This window comes from Mesoplodon mirus (genome assembly GCF_964341445.2).
Source record: "Mesoplodon mirus genome assembly, chromosome: 2".
NCBI classification, from domain to species: Eukaryota; Metazoa; Chordata; class Mammalia; order Artiodactyla; family Ziphiidae; genus Mesoplodon; species Mesoplodon mirus.
The window spans coordinates 204,113,217-204,136,708 of record NC_138977.1 but is presented as its reverse complement, the minus strand read 5'-3'; the positions used below and the strand labels follow the sequence as shown (position 1 = coordinate 204,136,708).

At 45.7% G+C, this 23,492-nt stretch overlaps 1 protein-coding gene across 3 annotated transcripts in view; it reads right to left on the bottom strand.

The window, feature by feature from the left end:
• SUFU (SUFU negative regulator of hedgehog signaling) overlaps positions 1-23,492 on the bottom strand; it is a 112,417-nt gene that overhangs the window by 86,861 nt on the left and 2,064 nt on the right. For all 3 annotated transcript variants that reach the window (XR_014291610.1, XM_082601500.1, XM_082601501.1), the window contains exon 2: positions 20,687-20,821. Coding sequence is in view for 2 of the 3 variants with exons in the window: in XM_082601500.1 (XP_082457626.1) it covers positions 20,687-20,821 (135 nt within the window). In the remaining variant the exon portion in view is untranslated. The remainder of the gene's footprint in view (positions 1-20,686; positions 20,822-23,492) is intronic.

Sequence of the window (23,492 nt, the reverse complement as noted above, 5' to 3'; positions counted from 1 at the left end):
TGTTCACAGCAGCTTTATTCAATAGCCCAAATGTGAAAATAACTCAAATATCCATCCACGAATGAACGGATTAAAAAAAATGTGCTATATACATACAATGGAAAATTATTTAGCCTTAAAAAGGAAGGAAATTCTGACACATGCTACAACATGAATGAACCTTGAAGACATTATGCTAAGTGAAGTAAGCTAGTCACAAAAGAACAAACATTATATGATTCCACTCACATGAGGTCCCTAGAGTAGTCAAATTCAGAGAGGCAGGAGATAGAATGGTGGTTGCCAGGGGCTATGGGAAGAGGGGAATGGGATGTTATTGTTTAATGGGTATAGAGTTTCAGTTTGAGAAGTTGAAAAAGTTCTGGAGATGGATGGTCATAATAATAATTCCACTAAATACATCAAAAATGATTAAAATGATAAATTTCATGTTATGTATATTTTACTAGAAACAAATGGTTTTTAAAAAGCATGAAACAAAACTTACTATAATGTGTGATCCAAAATATTTGACACACACAATGTAAAAATATACGAGAAAAAGGAAGAAAATGCAATAAAATTATTGAATATTATAGTGGCTATCACAATACAATTTTTCTTTTTCAAACTTCTTTGTATTTTCCAAGTTTTCTACCATTTATACCCAGTCTAGACTGTAAACCCCACAAGGGCAGGACTATGTCTTGTTCACTACTGTATCTGCCAATCTAGCTTGCCAGGCTTCTCACAGAACCTGTTGGCTAAGTGTCCATACTGGACACTCATGGTATGACAGGAGAGTCCTGTGGTCACTGCCCACTTTTTCTGGGGGTGGCCTGGATACTTCCACTGGTATCTGAAGCAAGAAACGCTGGGCCAGCTAAGAATGCCACTGACCTTGTGAAGGTGGTACCTCTGAAGTCAGGTCTACAGACTGTGGCTCAGTCTCAAGCTCAGTGCTGGTGTCAGAAGAAAAGGAAGAGGGGACCATTTTCCTCTGGAGACATATGGCACAGGAGGCCAGCCCAGTCCAATTCCAGAATCAAGACTGATGTCACTTCATTCCCTACAAAAGCTCCTGTTGTCCTTCCTCCCCTACCCCCTGGTTCCAGGCTGGCTGGAGAACTGGGTAAAATCAGGCCTTTATCCTGGGGCTGGTCTTCCCTTCCAACCAGCCCTCCTCCTTGGGATCAGGCTTAGTTCCCTGCTTCACTGAGTTGGATATTCTCTCCCAGAAGAATGGAGCCTCTAGGTCCCATCCCAGGGGAATAGACAGGAAAGCTTTTCCTTTGGTGTCCTCCCTCCAAGTGCACACACACATCCCCAGCTGGACCCAGCGATTACAGAAAGAACTGAAACGAAGACCTCCAGTAGCTCTGGGGCTCGGCACAGGAGGCTGCCTATCTCTTCTCCACAAGCTCTCTGCCTCCCAGGGCAACAGCAAGCAAGTGCAAGGACCATATATCCAAACTCCGGCACATGCTTGGAGCACCAGCTGCCTTTACTATTTGCACCAAGTTTCTTGAGAAGGTCACTCTGCTCCAAGGCCCTCAGTGCTGGCCCAAGCCCCATGACGCCCTGGGATTGGCCACTACTCTGCCCCTTACACCCATGCAGAGAATAAAGAGCTGCCTGGCAAACAGAGGGCACCACTGGAAACCACTTCACTAGGGAAAACAGAATGTGAGCATTTCCCCATGCATGGCCTCTATCTGTCCCCTAGGGGACTTTCTAGGTGAAGAAAGAGGGACAAAAGCCAGAGCCCCGCTTTCTCCAGGGCTCAGCTCCTGCCACCTCCTTACCACACATAGTTTCCCCAGGTAACCTCATAAAATGGTTTCCAACACCAGGTCTGTGTTGAGGATTCCCAGATCTATCCCCAAGCAAAGGACCAAACCCAGACACTGCAAACTCAGTATATACAAATCTGAACTATCTCCCCAAACGTGATCCTTCTCCATCCTTCTCTAACTGAAGACGAGTACTACTATGGTAGCCTGTATAATGGCTCCCCAGATATACACATTCTAATCTGTGGAACCTGTGTATGTTACCTTACATGGCAAAAGGGACTTTGCAGATGTGATTAAGTTAAGGATCTTGAGATGCTAGATGATATCTGGGTGAGCTCAAGGTAACCATACGAGTCCTTAAAAGTGGAAGAGAGCGGTAGAAGAGTAGGTCAAAGAGATGTGACATGAGGACTTGGCGTGCACTGCCAGTTTTGAAACTGGAAGAAGGGGCATGAGCCAAGGAAGGCATGTAGCCCCTAAAAGCTGGTAAAGGAAATGGAATATAGCCCAGCTGACACCTTGATTTTAGCCCAGTGAGACCCATGTCAGATATCTGACCTCCAGAACTGTTAAGATAATAAATGTGGTAACTTGTTATGGCAGCGATAGGAAACCAGTACAGCCACTAAGCCAGAATCCCAGGAGTCATCCTCCAGCCCTCCCTGTCCTCCTGTGCAGCCAGGCTGGCAGTCACTGAGGTCTGTTGACACTTCCTCCTCCCTCCTCAGCAGCTCTCACATCTGTTCTCTTCTCTCCATTCTCACTGCCACACCATGGGGTGGCCTTTTTTTTCCCTTAAGATAGAGTCGATGTACAGTATTATGTAAGTTTCAGGTGTACAACATAGTGATTTACAATTTCTAAAGGTTATATTTCATCTAAAGTTATTATAATATGTTGGTTATGCTCCCTTCATCCTACACTTGGATGGCCAACACTGCTCTTCCTCGCTGATCTCCTGCCTCCTGCCCTATTCAGTTCTTCACTCTGATGTTCTCAAAATGGGATATGATGTACCTCTCCCCCGCTAAAAAATCCTCCAACGCCCACCCCCACTCCAAACCTTCAGGGTAAAGTCCAGACTTCTCAACAAGATCACCGGGAAGTGGGTCCCCCTCACTTCCTCGGCCTCACAATGAATGAATGACTGGCAGATCCCTGACACACTAATGACTTCCTCACCTCTGAGACTCTGCACAGGTTGTTCCCTTTTTCTCTGCCCTCTGCTCATCTTCAGGAAGGCTCAGGTGTTACCTTCTCTGAGCTGGGTACCTGTGCTGAGTATCTTCGGTTTGCTCTTCTAGGTCCATCCCCACCGTGGCAGACAGATCCTGAGGTGGCCTCCACGACCTCTGCCTCCTGTGTTCATGCCTTTGTGGAATCCCCCCTCCATTTTTTTAAAAAGTATTTATTTATTTATTTCGCTGCACCGGTCTTAGTCGCGGCACGCGGGATCTTCGTTGCAGCGAGCGGGATCTTTAATTGCGGCATGTGGGATCTAGTTCCCCGACCAGGGATCGAACCTGGGCCCCTGCATTGGGAGCGCAGGGTCTTAACTGCTGGACCACCAGGGGAGTCCCGGAATCCCCCCTCCTTGAATGCGGGTAGGACCTGGGACTTGCTTTTAACCAACAGAACGTGGCTAGGTGATAGAATATCACTCTCATGATTTTGTTACATTATGTAAGACCATGTCTTGCTAGCAGTTGCTATCACCATTGCTGGCTCTGAAGAACTTTCCAGGACTCTTGCAAGGAAAGAAATTCTGCCAATAACCTGAGGGAGTTTGGAAGTACTAGATACTTCCCCAATGGAGCCTCAGATGAGAATGCAGCCCAGCTGACACTGACTGCAGCCTTGTGAGACCCTAAGCAGAACACTCAGCTAAGCTACACCTGGACCCCTGACCCAGAGGAGATGTGAGATTATGTGTGCTGTTTTGAGCTACTAAATTTGTGGTAATTTGTATTGCGGCAATAGAAAACCAGTACACCCACCTTGCTCTCTGCCCTTTAAGGCTGACCTCTGCAGGGCTTCTGAGCCTTCTGGCTTCCACTTGGGTTCAGCCAGTGGAAGCCCTAAAGGAAATCAGAGGGAGGAAGGAGAGAGAGATCAGGGCTCCCTCCCTTTGAGACTACCTGAGGCTGGCCATGCTCCTCGACTGAAGGTTAGTGCCGAAGGTCACGCAGAGGAGGGACACTCTACACAACTCTCTCCTCCTAGGCTCTCAAATCTCCCTCCCTCCTCTGGTCCCTTCAGCAGTAGGAGAGCAGCAGCCAAGCCAACCACTAGCCCTGCATTACTGCACTATCCTCTACGGTGCCCTTCCTTTATAAACAAACCCTTCCCCAGTTATCCTGCTTTGAAGGTACCAAACTCTTTCTTGTTGAGACCCCGACCAATATAGGGCACCTACCACTCTTCCTTACTCCTGTGCAAACCACCATCACAGGACCCTCCTTGCTGTACTGTAACTGCCTTCCTAGCTCTCCCATTAGGACTGGATTTGCCCATTTTTGCACCACCAGTGACTGGCAAAGAAGTGCTCAGTGAAGGCTTTTGCTGAACAAGGGAACAGAGTGAGGCTAAAATATTTACTAACTAGACTAAATCTGAGAAAAGAGGCAAAGTTTTACAAGATTTAGAATACTGGGCAAGGGATAAGGAGGCAAATGCCAGCCCAAGGTTATGAGCTGAAGGCCTTAGGCAGAGTGGTGAGCCGGCCCAGCAGTGCAGGGAAGCTGGGAAGTGAGGAAGGGAAACACAAGAGATTCTTAGTCTTGGGCTCCTGGGCTCTTTGAACCCTCTGGAGGTCCCAGGGTGGACTTAGGGAAGAAATTGCATAAAAATTGTACTACCTTAGGGTCCTAATAAGATGCTAGAGAAGCGTCCAGTGACATAGGTAAGCATATGGGCAGTGGAGGTCACCTGAGCTGACACAAAGCCCAGCTCCACCACTTTCTAGCTGACCCTTGGGCAAGTTGATTTCCATGTGCCCTGGAGTCTCCTCACCTATTAAACTGGGAGAAGAATATTTGCTTCATAGGGCAGTTGGGAGGCTTTTAATGGATGGCACAGTGTCCAGCACCAGCAAGTACCCAAACAGAGAATCCAGTATTCATCCTTCCCTTGCCTAGTGCTCAGTAGAAGCAGTCCTGCTCATCATTTCTCCCTGAGAACAACAGCAGATGCCTCTAGCTTCCCTACCCTCTAGACTCTGCAGCTTAATCAGCCCCATCCTTCAAGAGCTGCCTGGATCTTCCAGCTTTGCCCAAGTTCCTGACCTTGGATCCCTCAACTCAGGCCCAAGATTCTTCCTGACTGCTTCCATGCTTTGAGTGACAGCCATTACAACGGAATTCAGTAAACAATTACAAAATAAACATTTGCAAAGATTATGTTTTTATTTTGAAATTCACAGAAATTCACAATTACTGATACTTCATGAGCTGTTTTGAAATGGTGTTTGGTGACTACACAAGTACTATTCGAGGTAATAAAACTTTGTAAAATTCTTTTCCAGTATGTTTATATGGTAATATTCTGATAGTTAAGATTTTTAAAACACTTCCAGCTATATTAATTTTGCACAATCTTAAAGGAACGGAAAAAAAGGAAGAAAGAAAGAAAGAAAGAGAAAAACCATATCGGTTGAGACTGCACCCTCACACTGAGCTGGGATTCTCATGAGGCTACAATGCAGGGCAGGCACCTTTGAGTTTTAACTCTGAGCAGCAGATACTCTGTCTACTACAACCAGACTCGTGGAATGCATTTGCCTACTCAAGTAGATGTTTCCTGAGATCCCTTGCTGGGAGCCAAGTACCATGTTCCCACAGCATTCCTCAAGTTTAAAAACAGTAGCTCCCAGGACTGATTTAGCTGAGAGCCCAGCTAAACAAACTACCTGGCTCCCAACACTTAGGGTGGCTTAACTCTATCCTGGGCTTTCAGTGAGCAAAGAGCTTCCCAGACTGAGAAGTGAATCTAAGAAAAGCACCAAGCCAAGAGCAGCAGACGCTTTCTCTGCAGAATGGTGAAAGCTGATCACCCTCCCCTACTGGAGACCGACTGTACCTTCTTTCCTCTACTCCCATCCACCACCAAAGAACCCAAAGGTCAGTCCCCAGAGGGATTCCAAGCCCGCCCCGTGCTCTATAGGAATTCTGGGCCAAGGAAGAGCCTGGTGCTTGAGTTTCTTGGCATCACTATAACAGCCCCCACTCTTGGCTTTGGGCTAAAGCAGCATCTATACAAAGATCTTTAAAAAAAAAAAGACAGGCTAGGCCAATGGCGGCAAGATCACAGTCTGATTTGGGAAGAGAGGTGCCGTCTGCACACAGGTGTACAGCCTGGGGGCTTCTTACAGACCCAAGAGCCAGGGCGTTCTGCCCAAGGAATTCCTGTCCACCCACTAGCCTCCAGGATTCTGGGAAGTCGGCCACCCCAGATCGAGACACCTGAAAGAGGGTAATGGGAAGAAACAAATCTTTTTCAGCATCTCAGTTCCCCAAGAACAAAGATTGTACTTATTGTGTGCTCTGTACATGGGCACATCATGTCGCAGCTGAGCAAATGCTAAATGATAATAATATTCCCATTTCTGTCCAAAGAGATAACCAGGCTGAGACGTTCAATGACAAACAAGATAAGACAGTAGTGAAAAGCAAAGAGCTTTCCTCTTAGTCACTGCCAAAGTTAGACTCAAATATCTTAATGGTATTTCCTTTGAGCCACTTTGCTGTTTCCTTTTTAGGGAAATAAAACCATCACTCAACTCTGTTCTCTTGCCTTCACACCAGTGCTGAGTTCCCAAATTACCAGAAAAGTTTCCTAAAACCCCACTCCTGCCCCCATAAAATCATCCCTTTGCTTCCCTCATCAGTCAACAGATAACAGATAATTTGTTGAATGTCACGTTCTTTGTATTGTCTTCAACTCTCCAACCTCATCTTGCTCCACTGTCCTCTTCTTACCAAGCCCCAAGCATACTGGCCTTCTTTCTGTTCCTTGAACACCTCAAGGTCCTTCCTACCTCAGGGCCTCTGAACTAACAATTTTCACTGCCTACAATCTTCACACGGTTGGGTGACCAGAGCATTGTACAACTCCAGGGAGCACAAGTTGCACTGAATAATATGAACGGTGCCCCTAGAGTTGCAAGACGTGACAGCCCTGGCTACCACTTTGTCACTGAAGTCTCAGTTCAAATATGTCTTCAAGGAAAAGCCATCACTGATTACCTGCTAAACGCAACCTCTCCACCAACCTCAACCCCTACTTCTCCCTGGGTATCTGCAGCACATCCTCCCTGCTTTATTTTCAACACGGCACCTGCGCTATCTAAAACTGTACTTATTTTTACATGTTTTTCCTATTAACATGTAAAATCCATGAAAACAGAAATCTTGCCTGTCTTGCTCCCATGACAGCCCCAGCATTTAAAAGGTAATGTGCACTAAACACTTCAGGAAATCAATTAAGGGATTATGATATACCAAGCACCGTGCTAGGTGCTGGGGGTTCTCCCCCACCCCAATAAAGCAAACTTCCGACATTTTTACCAAAGTCACACACCTCCTCCCAGAGAAAGGCTCTGACTCCTATGAAAATGCCCATGGAGTATCAACCCTATTACAAGTACATGGGTCCAAACTGAAGAAATCCCCGAGTGAGCTAAACGCTCAGACTTAGTGCTGGGCCAGAAGAATTCTTTGCCTCTGCTGTGAGAATGCTTTCCCAAAAGCCAGAGAAATCTCAAAGCAAGGTTTTTTTAGTTTTTCATTTATTCATTCCTTCAACAAATATTTGTTGATGCACCGGGGAAACAATGCATAAAGCTGGTATACATCCTTTCCCTAAGGGAGCTTACATTCTAGTGGGAAGGAGGGCAGACAGACAACAAACAAGCCAACTAAGTAAAATAAGGTAAACGGTCATAAGTGCTTTAAAGAAAAATTAAGCAGGTGATAGTGCTTCATGGAGGGGGGTTCAGGGTTCCCATTCTAAATAAGGAGGTCGGGTAAGGTCTCACTAAAAGGTGATATTTGAGGAAAGACCTAAGGAGGTGAGGGAGTAAGGCATGAAGCTATCTGAGAATAGAACTTTCTAGACATGGGGAGAGCAGGTGCAAAGGCCCTGAGGCAGGAGACTGCCTGGAACTTTGGAGGAACCACAGCAGACTAGAGTGGGTGGAGCACAGTGAGGAAGGAGAGCAGCAGGGGATGAGGTGGATCAAAGAATCTTGGCAGCAATGGCCTTTGGCTATTACTAAAGTGACACTGCAGGCCACTGGATGGCAGAGGAGGGACATGGTGCGGATACTGCCCCAAGCCACAGAGCTGGCATAGAACTAAGGGATCCACATTAGCAATGCTCCTGTAAAGCTCCAACCCCAAAGGCTCCCTGCTCATCTACTGCCTTCCTTCTGGACCTTTTCTCTGTGCAAAACCCCTGGCTACGGGAATGAAAAATTGCCAGACTGGCTCCAGGAGGGCGGGAATCCAGCATGTCTGCAACCCGATATATTGAAAAAGCTAGAACGGGAAGAAGAAGGGGTTAGGGCAAGCCATGGTGTTGTCTGTCAGGTTTCACTGTTTTGTCCTCTAACCAATCAAGCTTTTCAGAAGCATTTAGGAGTCAGATCCATCACAGGCAGAAAGTGCAGGCAGCCAGCTTGATCCCCTGGGACCGGCAGCCTGGGCCAGGCCCCATTCTCTAGTAGTTACCCCTCCCCACAGGCATGGCTTCTGAGCTCCTAACCTCATGCTGAAAGGCCTGAGATCAGAGTAAGGGAAACTGGTGGTCAGAGGCAAGGCTCCAAGCATCTCCAGGCATCACATGGAGGTCAGCACTTGAAAAACAAAAACATCTTGACTGGCCTCATTATGGCAAAGCTGGTTCTATGACGGGGACTCAAGAAGCCTGAGTAACACAGGAGGGATTAGGAAGGTAAAGGACCTCTGAAGGCCACCAGCTTATACTAACCTGCTAGTTAAGGGCCTGGAGTCCAGTGAACCACATCCCTCTGAGCAGCTGCTATGAACCCATGTTCTCACTTACAAATGGGGAAATGGCCCAACCCCAAACACAGGCCTGGCCTCATTTCTGAGCCTCAGGACTCCTGCTCGCAAAGAGCCCCCCACTAGGCCTCAAGGGACAGACTGCAGAAAAGGAGGCAGGGAGGTTCCGTGTGATACCTAAGGTTCTGAGGCGGTAACCAGCCCACCTCCCTGCACTGTTTCCCTGCTCAAGGACACTTCAGCCAAAAGACTGGAGGCTCCATGAAGACCAGACCAGACCAGGAATATGCTTTTCATTACTACATACCTCATGCCCAGAACTACCCCAATAATGACTATCCCTGTAATGAGTGAACGGCTGACCCTCCAAATGAAGAAGACAGGCCAGTGATTAACGCTGGATGGGAACCAAGTGTACCCACCCATCACCTAGTAGACCCAGTGCCAGGAAAGGACAGCAGGCCATCCTCTCTCCTAGATCCACTGATCAGATCCTGCTGCAAACAGACAGTATTATTATATTATTGATTCCTATGTATGGCAGAAAGCCTCAAAAGGTAGCTCATTTATTTCAGGCAATTACCTGAGAAGGATCTTATCTATCTCTTGGCAATTGTGCTTATACTTGTGAACCTTCTGTATAACTTGGTTACCAGGAACCTGGGGCACTCTGTAAGCCCAGTCTCAGTCTTCTGTATCCACACACCCAAGAAAGGGAGAGACAAGGAGGCTTGTGGTGTTAATTTCCAAGTGACAGTGATCACCAAATCTAATCACTGATCGACTTTCTAAGGGGCAAACAACAACAGGAACAACACACACTCTCAGGACTACCACCACCATGCACGGTGATTTGCATTAAAAGGATGGAGGTATTAACTGAGAGGTGGGTGGCCAGCACAGTTGGTACATATACTACCTCAACTGCTCTTCACTTCCGTGAGAAGTCAAGCAGCAAAAGAAACGGATGTAGTTAATGCAACATGACAATGGGTAGGAGCCATCATCCCAAGCAAAAGTGCCGTTTTCAGAATTTGGAAATCCTAGCAGCCGTGGGCCAGATGAATTTAGAAAATAGCATGAGCCAAGTACTAGGGAAGCCTTGGAAGATGTTAGTCTCAAACTGAGAAACTCACATAAGACAGAAGCCCTGCATACACTGGGCACAGCATCACTCACAATGAACTGTTTACAGAAATCATCATGAGGACAGACGTAGGATCGCAAACAAAAGGTGACAGGATTATGGATGATTTTTTTTCTTCCTTCTCTAATTTCCAACATTTTTGGTAAAATGGTTCAACTGTCTGTCTTTGTAAATGAAAAAAACGCAAATTTATAACTAAAAAGTGACAACAATAATGGATGGAACAGGAAAAGTAAAGGCCAGCAAAGTTTTGGACTTTAAAGAGTCTTCTTGATGCTGGTTCAGCTAAAACAGAGAGTTTGAGGTCTGGCTGGGGCCTCAAAGAGCCTGATGTACTCATTTCTCATCTAAGACAAGATTAAGCTTGCCAGGGCCTGCTGTTGGACAAGTCTGCACACCAGTCTTTGTAGTGTCTGTACTGGAAGGCATATCAACCTTGAACCTTGGGATTGAAGCTGTAGGCTACCAGCCTACCCAGTACCAGCTACAGACTTTATGAAAGACGCCATCACCATCACTAGGGAAAAGAAGGTACAGAACACACGGGCCAACCCCAGGTAAAACCCACCGAGACGGAGGGATTCAGATGTGGACCCAGTACCTACTCAAGGGAACTAACTCACTTAATGGCTGGAGAAGTGACCAAAAGGAAAATATGCCAGAAAACACTGTCTGAACCCATGATGTAAGAAAAAGGGGTTTTGTGTTCGGGGGGGTAGAATGGGGAGGGGGAGGAGGTGAAGAACAAAAACAAAGATCTATCACTGGAGAAGAGATACAGATGTCAGATAAGCATATGAAAAGATGCTCAACATCATGCGTCACTGGGGAATTGCAAATTGACACAACAATGAGATAGCACTCCACCCGTTGGAATGGCTAAAATCCAAAAAACTGACAATACCAAATGCTGGTGAAGACAGAGAATAAGAGACGTTCTTATTCATTGCTGATGGGAATGCAAAATGGTACAGCCACTTTGGAAGACAGTTTGGTAGTTTCTTACAAAGCTAAACATAGTCTTACCACGTGATCCAGCAATTTTACCCAAATGAGTTGAAAACTTATGTCCACAGAAAACCCACATATGAATGTTTATGGCAGCTTTATTCAAAATCGCCAAAAACTGGAAGCAATCAAGATATCCTTCAATAAGTGAATGGATAAACTATGGTATATACACACAATGGAATATTGTTCAGTGATAAAAGAAATAAGCTATCAAGCCACAAAAAGACATGGAGGAACCTTAAATGCATATTACTTAGTGAAAGAAGTCAACCTGAAAAGGCTATATACTGTATGATTCCAACTACATGACATTTCAGAAAAGGCAAAACTAAAGAGACAGTAAAACCATCAGTGGTTGCCAGGGGTCTGGGAGGAGGGAAGAAAGGATAAAAAACACAGGGCATTTTTAGGGCAGTGAAACTATTCTGTATGATACTCTAATGGTGGATACAGGACATGTATTTGTCAAAACACACAGAACTATGTAACAAAAAGAGTGAACCATAATGTAAACTAGAAGGCATTAGCTAGTAATAATGTACCATACTGGATCATCAATTGTAACTAATAGACCACTAATGCAAGGGAATTAGTAACAAGGGAAACTATAAGCAGAGGAGAGAAAGGGTATACGAGAACTCTTTGGGCTGTCTGTTCAATTTTCTATAAACCTAAAACTGCTCTAAAATATAAAGCCTATTAATTTTAAAAAACCATTACAGTAAGTCCCCTACATACGAACCTTCAAGTTGCGAACTTTCTAAGATGCGAACGTGCGTTTGCATGTCTGATCACGTAAGTTAGTTCACCTGTCTGGTGTTATGTGTAAAAGTTTGGTACCTAGGCTAACTCTGTTGGACTTACAAACAAATTGGACTTATGAATGTGCTCTCAGAGTGGAACTCGTTCATATGTAGGGGACCTACTATACAGGAATTAAAATGTTTTTAAAAATGTGACAGTCTGCATTGATATAAGGACAGAGGAAAAATATATCCTCTGCTGGTTATGTCACTCTGCAGGGTGACAAGACAACTTTATTTCAGAATAAAAATCCTTCCCATGTTGGCCCTACAGACACCTCAGCTAGAAGGTATGGGTACTCCCAGCTTTGAAGTGTTCCTCATTTCTATACCTCCTCCGCAGAGGGAATGATCAGAGAGTCCACACATTCTGGGCAACATATGCTCTGGGTTGTGGGAATGCTGGGCACATCCGTGACCACACAGGAAGCATGACCATGTGAACTTGACATCCAAGCCAGAAGCATCACCTCTGTGCTCTTAAGAGCAGACTTTCCTGGCAACTTACTAAAAATGACCACAGTAAGGCTGCAGAAGCCTTGACTTGAATTTGACACAGGACCCTATCACCTACCCTCTTGCCATGACCCGACAGAACTCTTTCTTCTCTACAAAGTTGCTTCAACACCCAGCTCAACATTTCCCCTACAAAGCTCTTCCTGCTTAACTATTCACACTCCATTAATCCAAGATACCTTTGAACTGAGGCGCACGATAGTAACAGAGGTCCAAGGGGGGACCTTCCTCCACATGCCCACACAGGTAGAGGAAGGGAAGGGTGAGGACTGTTGGAGCCAGAGTGCCCAGGTTGATAGCCCAGCTCCAGCATTCCCTGGCTGGGTGATTATTTCCTTAACATCTCTGTGCCTCAGTTTCCTTGTAAAATAAGATTAATAATATCTACCCCATGGAGCTGTTGTAAGGATGAAATGAATTTATATAAAACACTTAGAATAGTGCCTTGCACACAGTAAGAGCTACAAGTAGCTTGCAATTATTATTACATGTTTTAATGAAGCACTGAGGACCACAGGGTGAGGGGAGACAGCCACAAAGTCACAGAAGTCAGGCAAAGCCTAAAGTTGCTTCCAGCCCCAATCCTCACTGTCGACTTCTTTCCCAGGGACTCTGCCATCTCTTATCAGGCAGAGCTTGGGTTTTTCAAGGACAGAAGCTCGGTATGACTTCTCATTGTCCCCCACCCAAACACCTCACCTTCTCCAGTGTTCTGCCTGTACTGGGACTCAATACAGCTCTGCTGGTGGGGTGTGCCGCGCAGCCTGGTGCTCTGTGGAGAGCTCGGCAGCAGGTCAGCGAGCTTCGAAAGTATGTGCAGGGGTGAGGAGACCATTCCCATGGGGCTCAGGTCAGAGAGGACAAGACCTCCCCACACACTTCTTAGGACCAGACATCAGAACGGAGCTACTGAAACAGGAAACGTAGTTGACCGGGAGACCTCAAAGGCAGGACAGAGGAATGAATTTAGGAGCCAAAGGCCAAAGTCCTGAGTCAGGACCTCTGAGTCAGAATGCTGGGCAAAGGAGATGCTGGCAAACCCAGACCCAGAACACGGCAGGTGTGAGGACCAGCATGCATGGGAAAAGCTGCAGCGTGGAAGATGGGAGTCTAAAAGGGTGGGCTGGCAGGGAAGAATCCTGGGGCTGAGAGATCTGATCACGTCAAACCCATAAAGGCTTCCAAGTTTCTGCCTCTCTCTGCAGGAAGAGGAGGAACTCTCCCAATGCTGACAGCCTGGCAGTCACTCCTGAATAATCAGGCCTCTCGGACTTTTAAGTCAGTTTGACTGGGCCAGCTCAAGGAATCTCTTCCCAGCTGCCCCCTTACTGCTGAAGGACTCCTTGAATCAGAGAATTTAGCATCTCTACACCATGGAGGAAGAGAGAATCCATGCTGCAAATGAAATGCTTTACAAAGGATGAAGCCACACACCCACACAGATCTGCTAGGAACCCCACAATGCCTCAGGTCTTCCTGTGGTTACAAAAGAAAAGGAATTCTCAACATTTCAAAATTCAGAGATTTGGGGCCTGAAATCCAGCCCAGAGTGGTGGTTTCAGCCTCAGGGAGAGCTCTATCCCCACTGCTGGCCCTTATTCCCACCCCAGGCCAAGACCAAGGGTGCCCCACTCTTTCTAGGTAGGCCAGGCCCCCTGTCCTTAGCAGAAAGCACCACCATTTCACACAATCATCCTGAAACTAAACACCTCTGAGATGAAAGACAGAGGGAGGGACCAAAGCTTCAGGGAGGCCTGCCTTCCAGTGAACCTACAAAGCTCTTCCTCGGCCTGCTGTGCCCAGCTAGGGGGAGGGCTGGGACCTGCCATCTGTGGGTGGCTTAGAGAGGAATTCCACTTGTCAGTCTCTGGAGAGCTTTGGAAAGAAAGCAAAGGCCAACTAGAGGAGAGACCACACTCCAGGGCAGGTATGTTATGGCAAAGGCAGAATCTCCACTGGAAACCCCAGGGAATGAAATGGCATGTTAAAAAGTTCCTGCCAACCAAGCTTTGAGGAAGGCAAATTAGCATTTCCCAACTGCAGGGGACCAAGGCCACACAAAACAACAAGTGGAAAAGTTAATCTGTATCCAGTGTTTTAATAAATAACTCATTTAGTGCAGAGCCCAGATGGGAGAAACCCAAAGGGAAAAAGAGGTTATCCACCAGCCCAGCAGAGGCAGCCATGGGGAGCCAGTCAGCAGCAGTTCCAGGCCCCAAGGGAGCAAGAACAACTCTACACTCCATGGACATACCTGCTAAGAGGCCAGCGTTTGTGGGGCAGAGCCCAGGTGGACCATGGAGGTAGAGCTGAGGTGTGGGCTCTACCCTGCGGAGCTGCCGGCCTGCAGGCCAACACCACACAAAGGCTGTCTTTGGAACCAGCCCGGCGCATACAGCAGATGACCTGCGCAGTGGAATCCCACCAGGGAAGTCTGCCTGAGATCACAGACACACTCTGCAACTAGCCAGCCTCCTGGGCCTTGGTTAGGCCCCCTGTAGTTTGGGTCTAGCCAGGGCTGCTGGCAGGACGGGGGCCAGCCAGAAATCCTCGCGGAGAGTGGTGCTGAAGCCTCCCTCTTCCACAGCTCTGCAAATCCGCACATTCCAGTCCACAGCTGCCTGGCCACAAAGGGAAGGGCCAGAGCTGCAGTCTTCCGACAAGCACTTGGCAGCTGAAGCTCAGCTGTCTCACCACCCCCAAGCTGGGGGAAAGAGCACCAGGACAGTCTCTGCTGCTGAAGTCAGTTGGCGGTGGCCTTAGGGTTCCTAGAAAAGCACGCTGATCTCCCGTGTGGCTGCCCCGAACGGCAACTTGTTCCATCTCTCCAACTTTAGAAACAGCCTCTTAAGAACCTTTAATCCAAACAAGTGCTCTCTTGTCCTATTTCCTTTAATGACTGTGAATAGGGAAAGAATTTGGATGGAACTGGCCAAACCAGGGCTCATCCAGTCAGCTTACTCTTCTCCCCTCTCCAGGCTACCAGGGTGGGGCTGCTCCCCTTCTGCTCACTGAAGCAAGCCTGCCAGGAGCAAGAAGAAACGCAGGGGACCCCTAGGCTTCTGCCTGTCCCTGTCCTCAACAAGCTGTGAGGATAAAGAAAGATCTTAATGGGAAGAAGTACACAGTAGGCATTTAATAAATGCTGTTGACTGATTACAATGGAAAGGCAATACAGAACAGTAGCTAAGAATATAGGCTTTGGGGTTGCTAGAACTGATTGTCAGTCTACCACCTGTGCAGTAAGTTCCCTAAGCCTAAATTTCTACATCTATGAGCAAGAGGTAATAAGAATTCCTTATGTCATAGAATTACTATGAGGATAATATAAAGTGATAATTTTATATAAAGAACTTAGCACTCAGGACAGGAATAAAGATGCAGATGTAGAGAATGGACTTGAGGACACACAGGGAGGGGGAAGGGTAAGGTGGGATGACGTGAGAGAGTGGTATGGACACATACACACTACCAAATGTAAAATAGATAGCTAGTGGGAGGCAGCCGCATAGCACAGGGAGATCAGCTCGGTGCTTTGTGACCACCTAGAGGGATGGGATAGGGAGGGTGGGAGGGAGACACAAGAGGGAGGAAAAATAGGGATATATGTATATGTATAGCTGATTCACTTTGTTATACAGCAGAAACTAACACAACATTTTAAAGCAATTATACTCCAATAAAGATGTTAAAAAAAAAAAAACAACTTAGCACTAACCTGCAATATAGTAAAAACTAAAAAGAGGGCTTCCCTAAGTGGTGCAGTAGTTGAGAGTCCGCCTGCCGATGCAGGGGACATGGGTTCGTGCCCCGGTCCGGGAAGATCCCACATGCCGCGGAGCGGCTGGTCCCGTGAGCCATGGCCACTGAGCCTGAGCGTCCAGAGCCTGTGCTCTGCAACGGGAGAGGCCACAACAGTGAGAAGTCCGCGTACTGAAAAAAAAAAAAAAAACAAACTAAAAAGAAAAAGTTTGTTTATATTACCTTAAAGACAAACAATGCCCTGTACATTGAAAGAAAGCATAGAACGTTTTATTTATATTTTTTACACTTTTTAAAAACTGAAGTATAGTTGATTTACATTGTTATGTTAGTTTCTGGTATACAGCAAAGTGATTCAGTTTTATATATATACGTTCTTTTTTCATATTCTTTTCCACTATGGTTTATTACAGGATATTGAATATAGTTCCCTGTGCTATACAGTAGGACCTTGTTGTTTATATTTTAGATGTTAGGAGACCCTGCTGCTCTCATTAACTTGCTGTATGGCCTTTGGCAGGCTACTGTACTTTCTAAACTGCACAATTTAAGGGAGATGGACTAGATTAGTGTTTCCCATTTGTCTGTGACAAGAAATAATACTGAATCATACTTTTAAAAAAATTCCCTTCTCAACTGTCTTTCAATATTTTTAATCATAGCTAGGGCCAGGTTCTATTTGATGTTAGCATGTCTTTTTTAATACCTCGCTCGTACTTACTAATCTCTTGAACAAAGAGAAAGCTGGCCTCAGGCTTAGCATCTTCTGTGACAGTCCACTGTATTAAGCTAGAATTTAATAATATTGCTTTGTTATCACTGTGTTTACTTCCATAACTACCTTTAAATTACAGCAAGTGATATTGGTTTCCATATATGGTAGTGATTTAACTTTTAAAAATATATTTATATCGGGGGGGGTTAATTTAAAGAAAACATAAAGTAGGTAATATACTACAGGTGGCAAAGGTTATGAAGGCAGCACTAAAAATTTTGGAAATACTGGGTTAGAAGATTTTGAAGGCTCCTCTTCTTTCCAAAACGGAATGTTTGTGCCCTAGAGGTGTCAGACTGCAGATCTCACCCCAGCCCCTTCCTACAAGGTTCCTCTCAAACTTCACTTCCTCCCTGGAGCTTCTTCCAATCCAGCAGCCTGACTACAAGTCACTCGCTCCACTGTGCTCCCAGAACATGCTCTACATCATGGATTGCAGCATTTATTTACCCAGCACTGTAACTATCTCTTTACATTTATCCTCCCTCTACATGTGCTCCTTAAGACAGGAATTTTGTCTTGGCATCTTATCTCCAAGACATCTATTATGGTGCTCTGAGTCCAGTACAAAACAGGACTTCAGCACTTGATAAATGCTGAATAAATGAAACAAGGCTTCTGCCCTTTTTTTTCACTGAATGAGAAGTCAAAGGCAGTGTAAGAAGAATGTTGCCAGAGAGTCATTTGCCATAATTCCAATTCAACACCTCTTAGCACTTAAGCTGGGTGATAGAACACTCAACTTTCTGACCTCAGTTTCAAGCCCTAAATTATATGAGAATCCATGAATCAGTTTTAAAGAGGGCTCACCACATGAAATGTTTGGAAAAGCAAACTTTTCTTCAAGAAACTTACCAGGATCGAGAAGAGACCAGTCACACCAGCACAAGGCCAATTACAAAGGTACTTTTGACTTCTGCAACATAGACCAGAACTGGGTAAATATCCAAGAACATTCCTTCCACATCCTTCTAGTGGCAGGTTTTAATACCAGAAAATACTAGGCTCGAGTGTGGGGTGAAAGCCCAAATGGAGGTCTCACTATTGTCATGAATGACATCTGAATATCAGAGTGTTTTACCACATAGAAATGACACACATATATGAGGGTACTGCTAAACAAAGAAAGGCCCTTTTTCAAATTCAGAGGTTGCCGTTTCTGAAATATGGGACTTCCTCAACTATGTTCTTCATGTCATTTGGGCCTTAGACTCATACCTCATAAGCAGGTAGACTGTAAGAATCTTTAGGCCACATAGAAAATGGTATTCTTTTAACTGGAATAAATCTGTCAACGAAAAGGTACAGGCTAGCTGCACTAAATATCCTCTGCAGGTTCTTATTAAAAATATAAATTAAAGTCCAGCATAGTCCCTCTACTCCCTGCATCTGTTTGCTATTCTATCTCCATTATTAATAATGCAATGCAGGGTCTTGATTCAGGCAAGATTAATTCCCTGTTCCCAAAGCCTTCAGCTGACATTGCAATGGGTATGTTTGGAAGGCTATAAAGGCAGGCCCAGGAATTGCTCCTGACACGTGATCAGTGAGGAGATGGGGCCTGGGCCTCCAAGCTTAACAAGAGAAAAGAGGAGGTTGGGTTGGGCCTGTGATCAGAGTGGTGGTATAGCCTAGTGGTTAAGAGCTCAGACTCTGAACAGCTCAATTCAATCCTAGCTCTTTTACAGCCTAGAGGCGTGACTTTAGACAATTCATTTAACCCCTCGAGGGACTCAGTTTCCCCATGTATAAAACAGAGATAACAAAAGAACCTGATAAGATTGTAAAGCATTTGACAGGATGATGAAATATAGTAAGAACTAAAACAAAGACAAAAAAGAAAAAGACTATTATCATCTTCTTCCTCATCATAGCATCATCATCTCCAGAATCAACCTCTTAATGCTGAGGCAAGGCAGGAAGAGCCCTGCTACTCTTTCAATCTACACACGCTAAGCAGCCACCACCAAGATACCAAAAAGATGGTATAAGAGGCAAAAAAAAGATAGTACGCAAAACAAAAAACAGAAAAGGACATAATAGAGAAATCATGGACTTCCCTGGTGGCACAGTGGTTAAGAATCTGCCTGCCAATGGAGGGGACATTCCTGGTCCGGGAAGATCCCACATGCCGCGGAGCAACTAAGCCCTGTGCCACAACTACTGAGCCTGCGCTCTAGAGCCTGCGAGCCACAACTACTGAGCCTGCGTGCCACAACTACTGAAGCCCGCGTGCCTAGAGACTGTGCTCCTCAACAAGAGAAGCCACCACAATGAGAAGCCTGCACACCACAACGAAGAGTAGCCCCTGCTCACCGCAACTAGAGAAAGCCCACGCCCAGCAATGAAATCCCAACGCAATTAATTAATTTAAAAAAAAAAAGAGTATGGACTCTGGAGCCAGACTGCCTGTGTTAGAATCCTGGCTCCACCACTTCCAATCTGTGTGACCTTAAGCAAATGATAGAATCTCTTTGCGTCTCACTTTCCTCAACTGTAAAATGGGGCAAATATTAGTACCTACCAGTATTTTAGGGTTGTGGTGAAAATAAAATTAGTTAATACACATATATATAAAGTGATTAGAAGAGTACCTGTCTCATAATCAATGCTTAACTGTTAGCTTTTATTATTACTGTTGCTATTTTTTCAACTGACAATGTTTAACTTAATATTAAAATGTGTTTAAATTCAGTGATTATAGAGGGAAGTAGGGGAGGCAGGTAGGAATTAGAAGTATTACAGGGCAGCAAATGGAAGATAGACTAGGATAAAAAATGTACTGCAGGGACTTCCCTGGTGGTGTGGTGGTTAAGAATCCACCTACCAATGCAGGGGACACGGGTTCAAGCCCTGGTCCAGGGAGATCCCATATGCAGTGGAGCAACTAAGCCTGTGCACCACAACTACTGAGCCCGCGAGCCACAACTACTGAAGCTTGCGCGCCTAGAGCCCAGGCTCCACAAGAGAAGCCACCGCAATGAGAAGCTCCTGCACCACAACAAAGAGTAGCCCCTGAAGGCTTCCCTAGTGGCGCAGTGGTTGAGAGTCCGCCTGCCGATGCAGGGGACAGGTTCGTGCCCCGGTCCGGGAAGATCCCACATGCCGTGGAGCGGCTGGGCCCGTGAGCCATGGCCGCTGAGCCTGCGCATCTGGAGCTTGTGCTCCGCAACGGGAGAGGCCGCAACAGTGAGAGGCCCGCGTACCGTACCGCAAAAAAAAAAAAAAAAAAAAAAAGAGTAGCCCCTGCTTGCTGCAACTAGAGAAAGCCCACGCACAGCAACGAAGACCCAACGCAGCCAGAAATAAATAAATGTACAAAAAAAAAATGTACTGCAGCTGATCTGAGCACAGATAACTGCAGGTTAAAAGGAAGTAGGTAAGATCGACAGAGAGATAGAGATGGATATAGTCATGATAAAGCAAGTAGAATAAAATGTTAACGGTAGAATCTAGGTAGTGGTACATGAGTGTTCACTGTAAAATTCTTTCATCGTTGTTTCTTGTTTAAAATTTTTCATAATAAGCTAGAGGGGAAAAAAGGAAGTAGACCTAGAGGAATCAACCCAAGATCTGGGTCATAGCTGTGCTGCCTGTCATTTGAGCTCAAACATCAGAAAAAGCTTGGAAAAACCTGATGGTTTTGGAACTCTTGCTCACCAACACTTTCCTGCACCAGATGAGCAGAGCTCAGGTGATGACCTGGACCACCCTGGCACAAGGAGGTACAGGCAGAAGGCAGAAACCCAGATGTTCCATGTGAGAAGTGCCAATCTCAAGGGACTATGACATTATCATCTCTGCTCAGGAAAACCTCAGAAATAAGGCTCAAGGCTAAGGAACAGGGAGATGGAAGGGCAAGTGTACACACTCACTCATGGACTCTGTTGTCACCATAGAGATCACTCAGGCCAAAGCTGATGTAGTGCCAGTGCTCGGGGATGTTGGCCGAAGGGCTCCCCACATTCCTGTACATGCTAACATAGTCCAAGGGGTCTGGGCCACCCAACCTGCAAAAGACAAAACACAGGAGTGTCAGTGTGAGCCTGAAAGCAGACAGTGAGAAGTTGAGGGGCTCTACCTTACAAACCTAAAGACCCCATCCTAGAGGAACCTGGGGTAAAAGATAACTAAAGGGAGGCCACACCTCTCCAGGATAAGACCAAAGGGTGGGCAGCTGGAGGCAGCCCAATTCCATAAGCACAAGAGGCTCCCTTCTCCTATCTCCAACAGGTAGACCTCCTTCAGAAATAAAACAACAGACTTATTAATATGTATAAAATGGATCACTAATAAGAACCTGCTGTATAGAAAAATAAATTAAATAAAATTCAAAAAAAAAATAAATAAAACAGACTGATTGGTTGACCCTTTGGCTTCCTCCTGTTTCAAATTACCAATCCCAAGTGGGATTGGCAGGGATTATCTCTCTTCCATGGTGCCTATAAACACGCCAAGCTTCAAGGCAAGAAGCGCATCAGTCAATCAATTGGCCTCTGTTGAAAGACCATCCTGATCATCCCCAATGGGCATTGTTACTGGAAGCAGAGGCTCAGCTCCACTCCTGCCTCTTAGACAGCTAATTCCTGAAAGACTATATTGTGCCCTATGTTAATTACAGTTTGTTCTAAACAGACCCAATGCCTCCAGACCCCAGCCCGCACCCCCCAGACCAAAGCTGGTCTTTTATCATGGAAGTGACAAAAGCCAAACTTAGGCTAGCTCGGCTCTGCAGAGAAATGAAGCAGAAACCAGGCTGAGAGCCCTATGAGCTCGTGCATCTGGAAGATGATCCCGGGACACAGCTGCCTCTAAGGTAGAGGTGGAACATTAAATGATTTGGGGCCTCTGAGACCCACATTAGACGTCCCCCATAATTCCAACAGAGAGGCAGTTGAGGAAGAGATTCAGCCATTAGCTCACTCTGAGGATTTAATTCAATAAGGGTTCCCTTTAGTAGAGTAATTAGTGTTCTTTTAAAAAAAAAACCTGCTTTTCTTCAGAATGGATAGGGAAACTTGGTAGACTTGAGAAACAAGACTAAATGGAAACCATCAGCAGAAGTAAGTCTGCATTTAGCCCACAAACACTGCACTTGAGCTGCCTCGGACATCTGACTTCCACAGACTGCAAAAACTTTGCTTGCTCCTGGGACAAGGATGGCGTACACTTTGCATTTGGGATCGTATGCTGAAGGAATGCCAACAACCAAATAAAAGACATGTCCCATGTATGTGATCCCAGCAAGCATGCCAGTACCATGCAATTCAAACACTATTTAAAACCAGTAGGTCTGGTTTCAGCCTCTTTTGCCAGGATGTTATTTGCCTTTGTAGAAATCCTTATTCTCTGCTAGGAAATGCTAAGTTATTTATAGGACTTGTAAGAAAGTCGCTACATATAGCTTAAAATCTCAACTGAGTGGATTAGGAAAAGGGACAAACCTCCATGTCTTTCCATAACTCTGCTTTCACCAACTCATCTGACTAATTCCACAACCAGTTAGATTTAGAAAAGTTTGTCGGGGAAAAGAGGAAAGAAAGGGCGGCTACCCCTGCAAGGACCTCATGATAACTGCAGAACCCTGGAACAGGTGGGAATGATTACAGGCTCCATATCTGCCCGTCCTTCAGCCTAGGTCCATCCAGAAACAAGGGGCAAAACTGCGTCCACTCTTCCATGCTCCATCTACCACACCCCTGGCAGCCCTCTTTGTCGCCAAGTCTCCCAGAGGGTATTTCATCAAAGAGAGAGGCTTTGCCTTAAAACTCCAACTGCAGAGAATGACCAAGAGTCAGACAAAATCAGCCTCATCTCTAAGCACAGAGAGTTCTGTTATACTCACTCAGAGACCTGATGGGAAGCCAATGAGTACGTGGAAAATACATCTTAGAAAAAGATGTTATCCCAGGACTCAGATCATCCCTCAACTTAAGTCCCTGAACACCTGACTTCATTCGCTCCACAGGGAGGTTGCCAGAGTGGAGTGGCCCTAGGGCACTGGTTCTACTTCAGCAACCTGATCACTCATGTCTCAGCTTTCGACCAGGATGTCCCTGTTGGCTAGGGACCACTAGTCAAAGAGCCACCCTTCTGTCACAAGAAAAAGAACCCCAAGGTACCCTGGGCTACAGCCAAACTGAGGCAGCCTCAGTCAGCCATCCTGTTATGAAAACTGAAGAGGGACTGTGGGATCCCAATTGTGAGGGTTATCAGTAAATTACTTTCAGGATCTTAATTATACAACCCCCTCCAAATCTTAGAAAGAACCAGTCACTGAGCTGTTCCCTCTCATATATTTCTGCATCTAGGCAGCATTTCTAATTCCACAAAGTGCTACACAATCCTTTTTATTTGTCATTAGATGCTGGCTCATCTTTTAAGATAAGTCCTGGCCTGGTTAAGACACTTGCAACAAGATGAAAAAAGAAAGGTTCCTGGGGGGATGAGGGGAAAATAAAGAGTTCCCAAACCAGTCTTAGTCCTTTGCATCTGTTCAATACCTTTTACACACAACTCTATCCTTCATGGCCACTTGGGTGACATAATAACAGTTGCCCAAGTCTGCGTAGGGATTTCTCCTTATACTCAAATGAGGCCTGAACAAACAGCACGGCAGTGGCAGGTCCCCTTTTTCTCATGACACATCCCAATAGAGTCCATCACTATACATATTTAAAT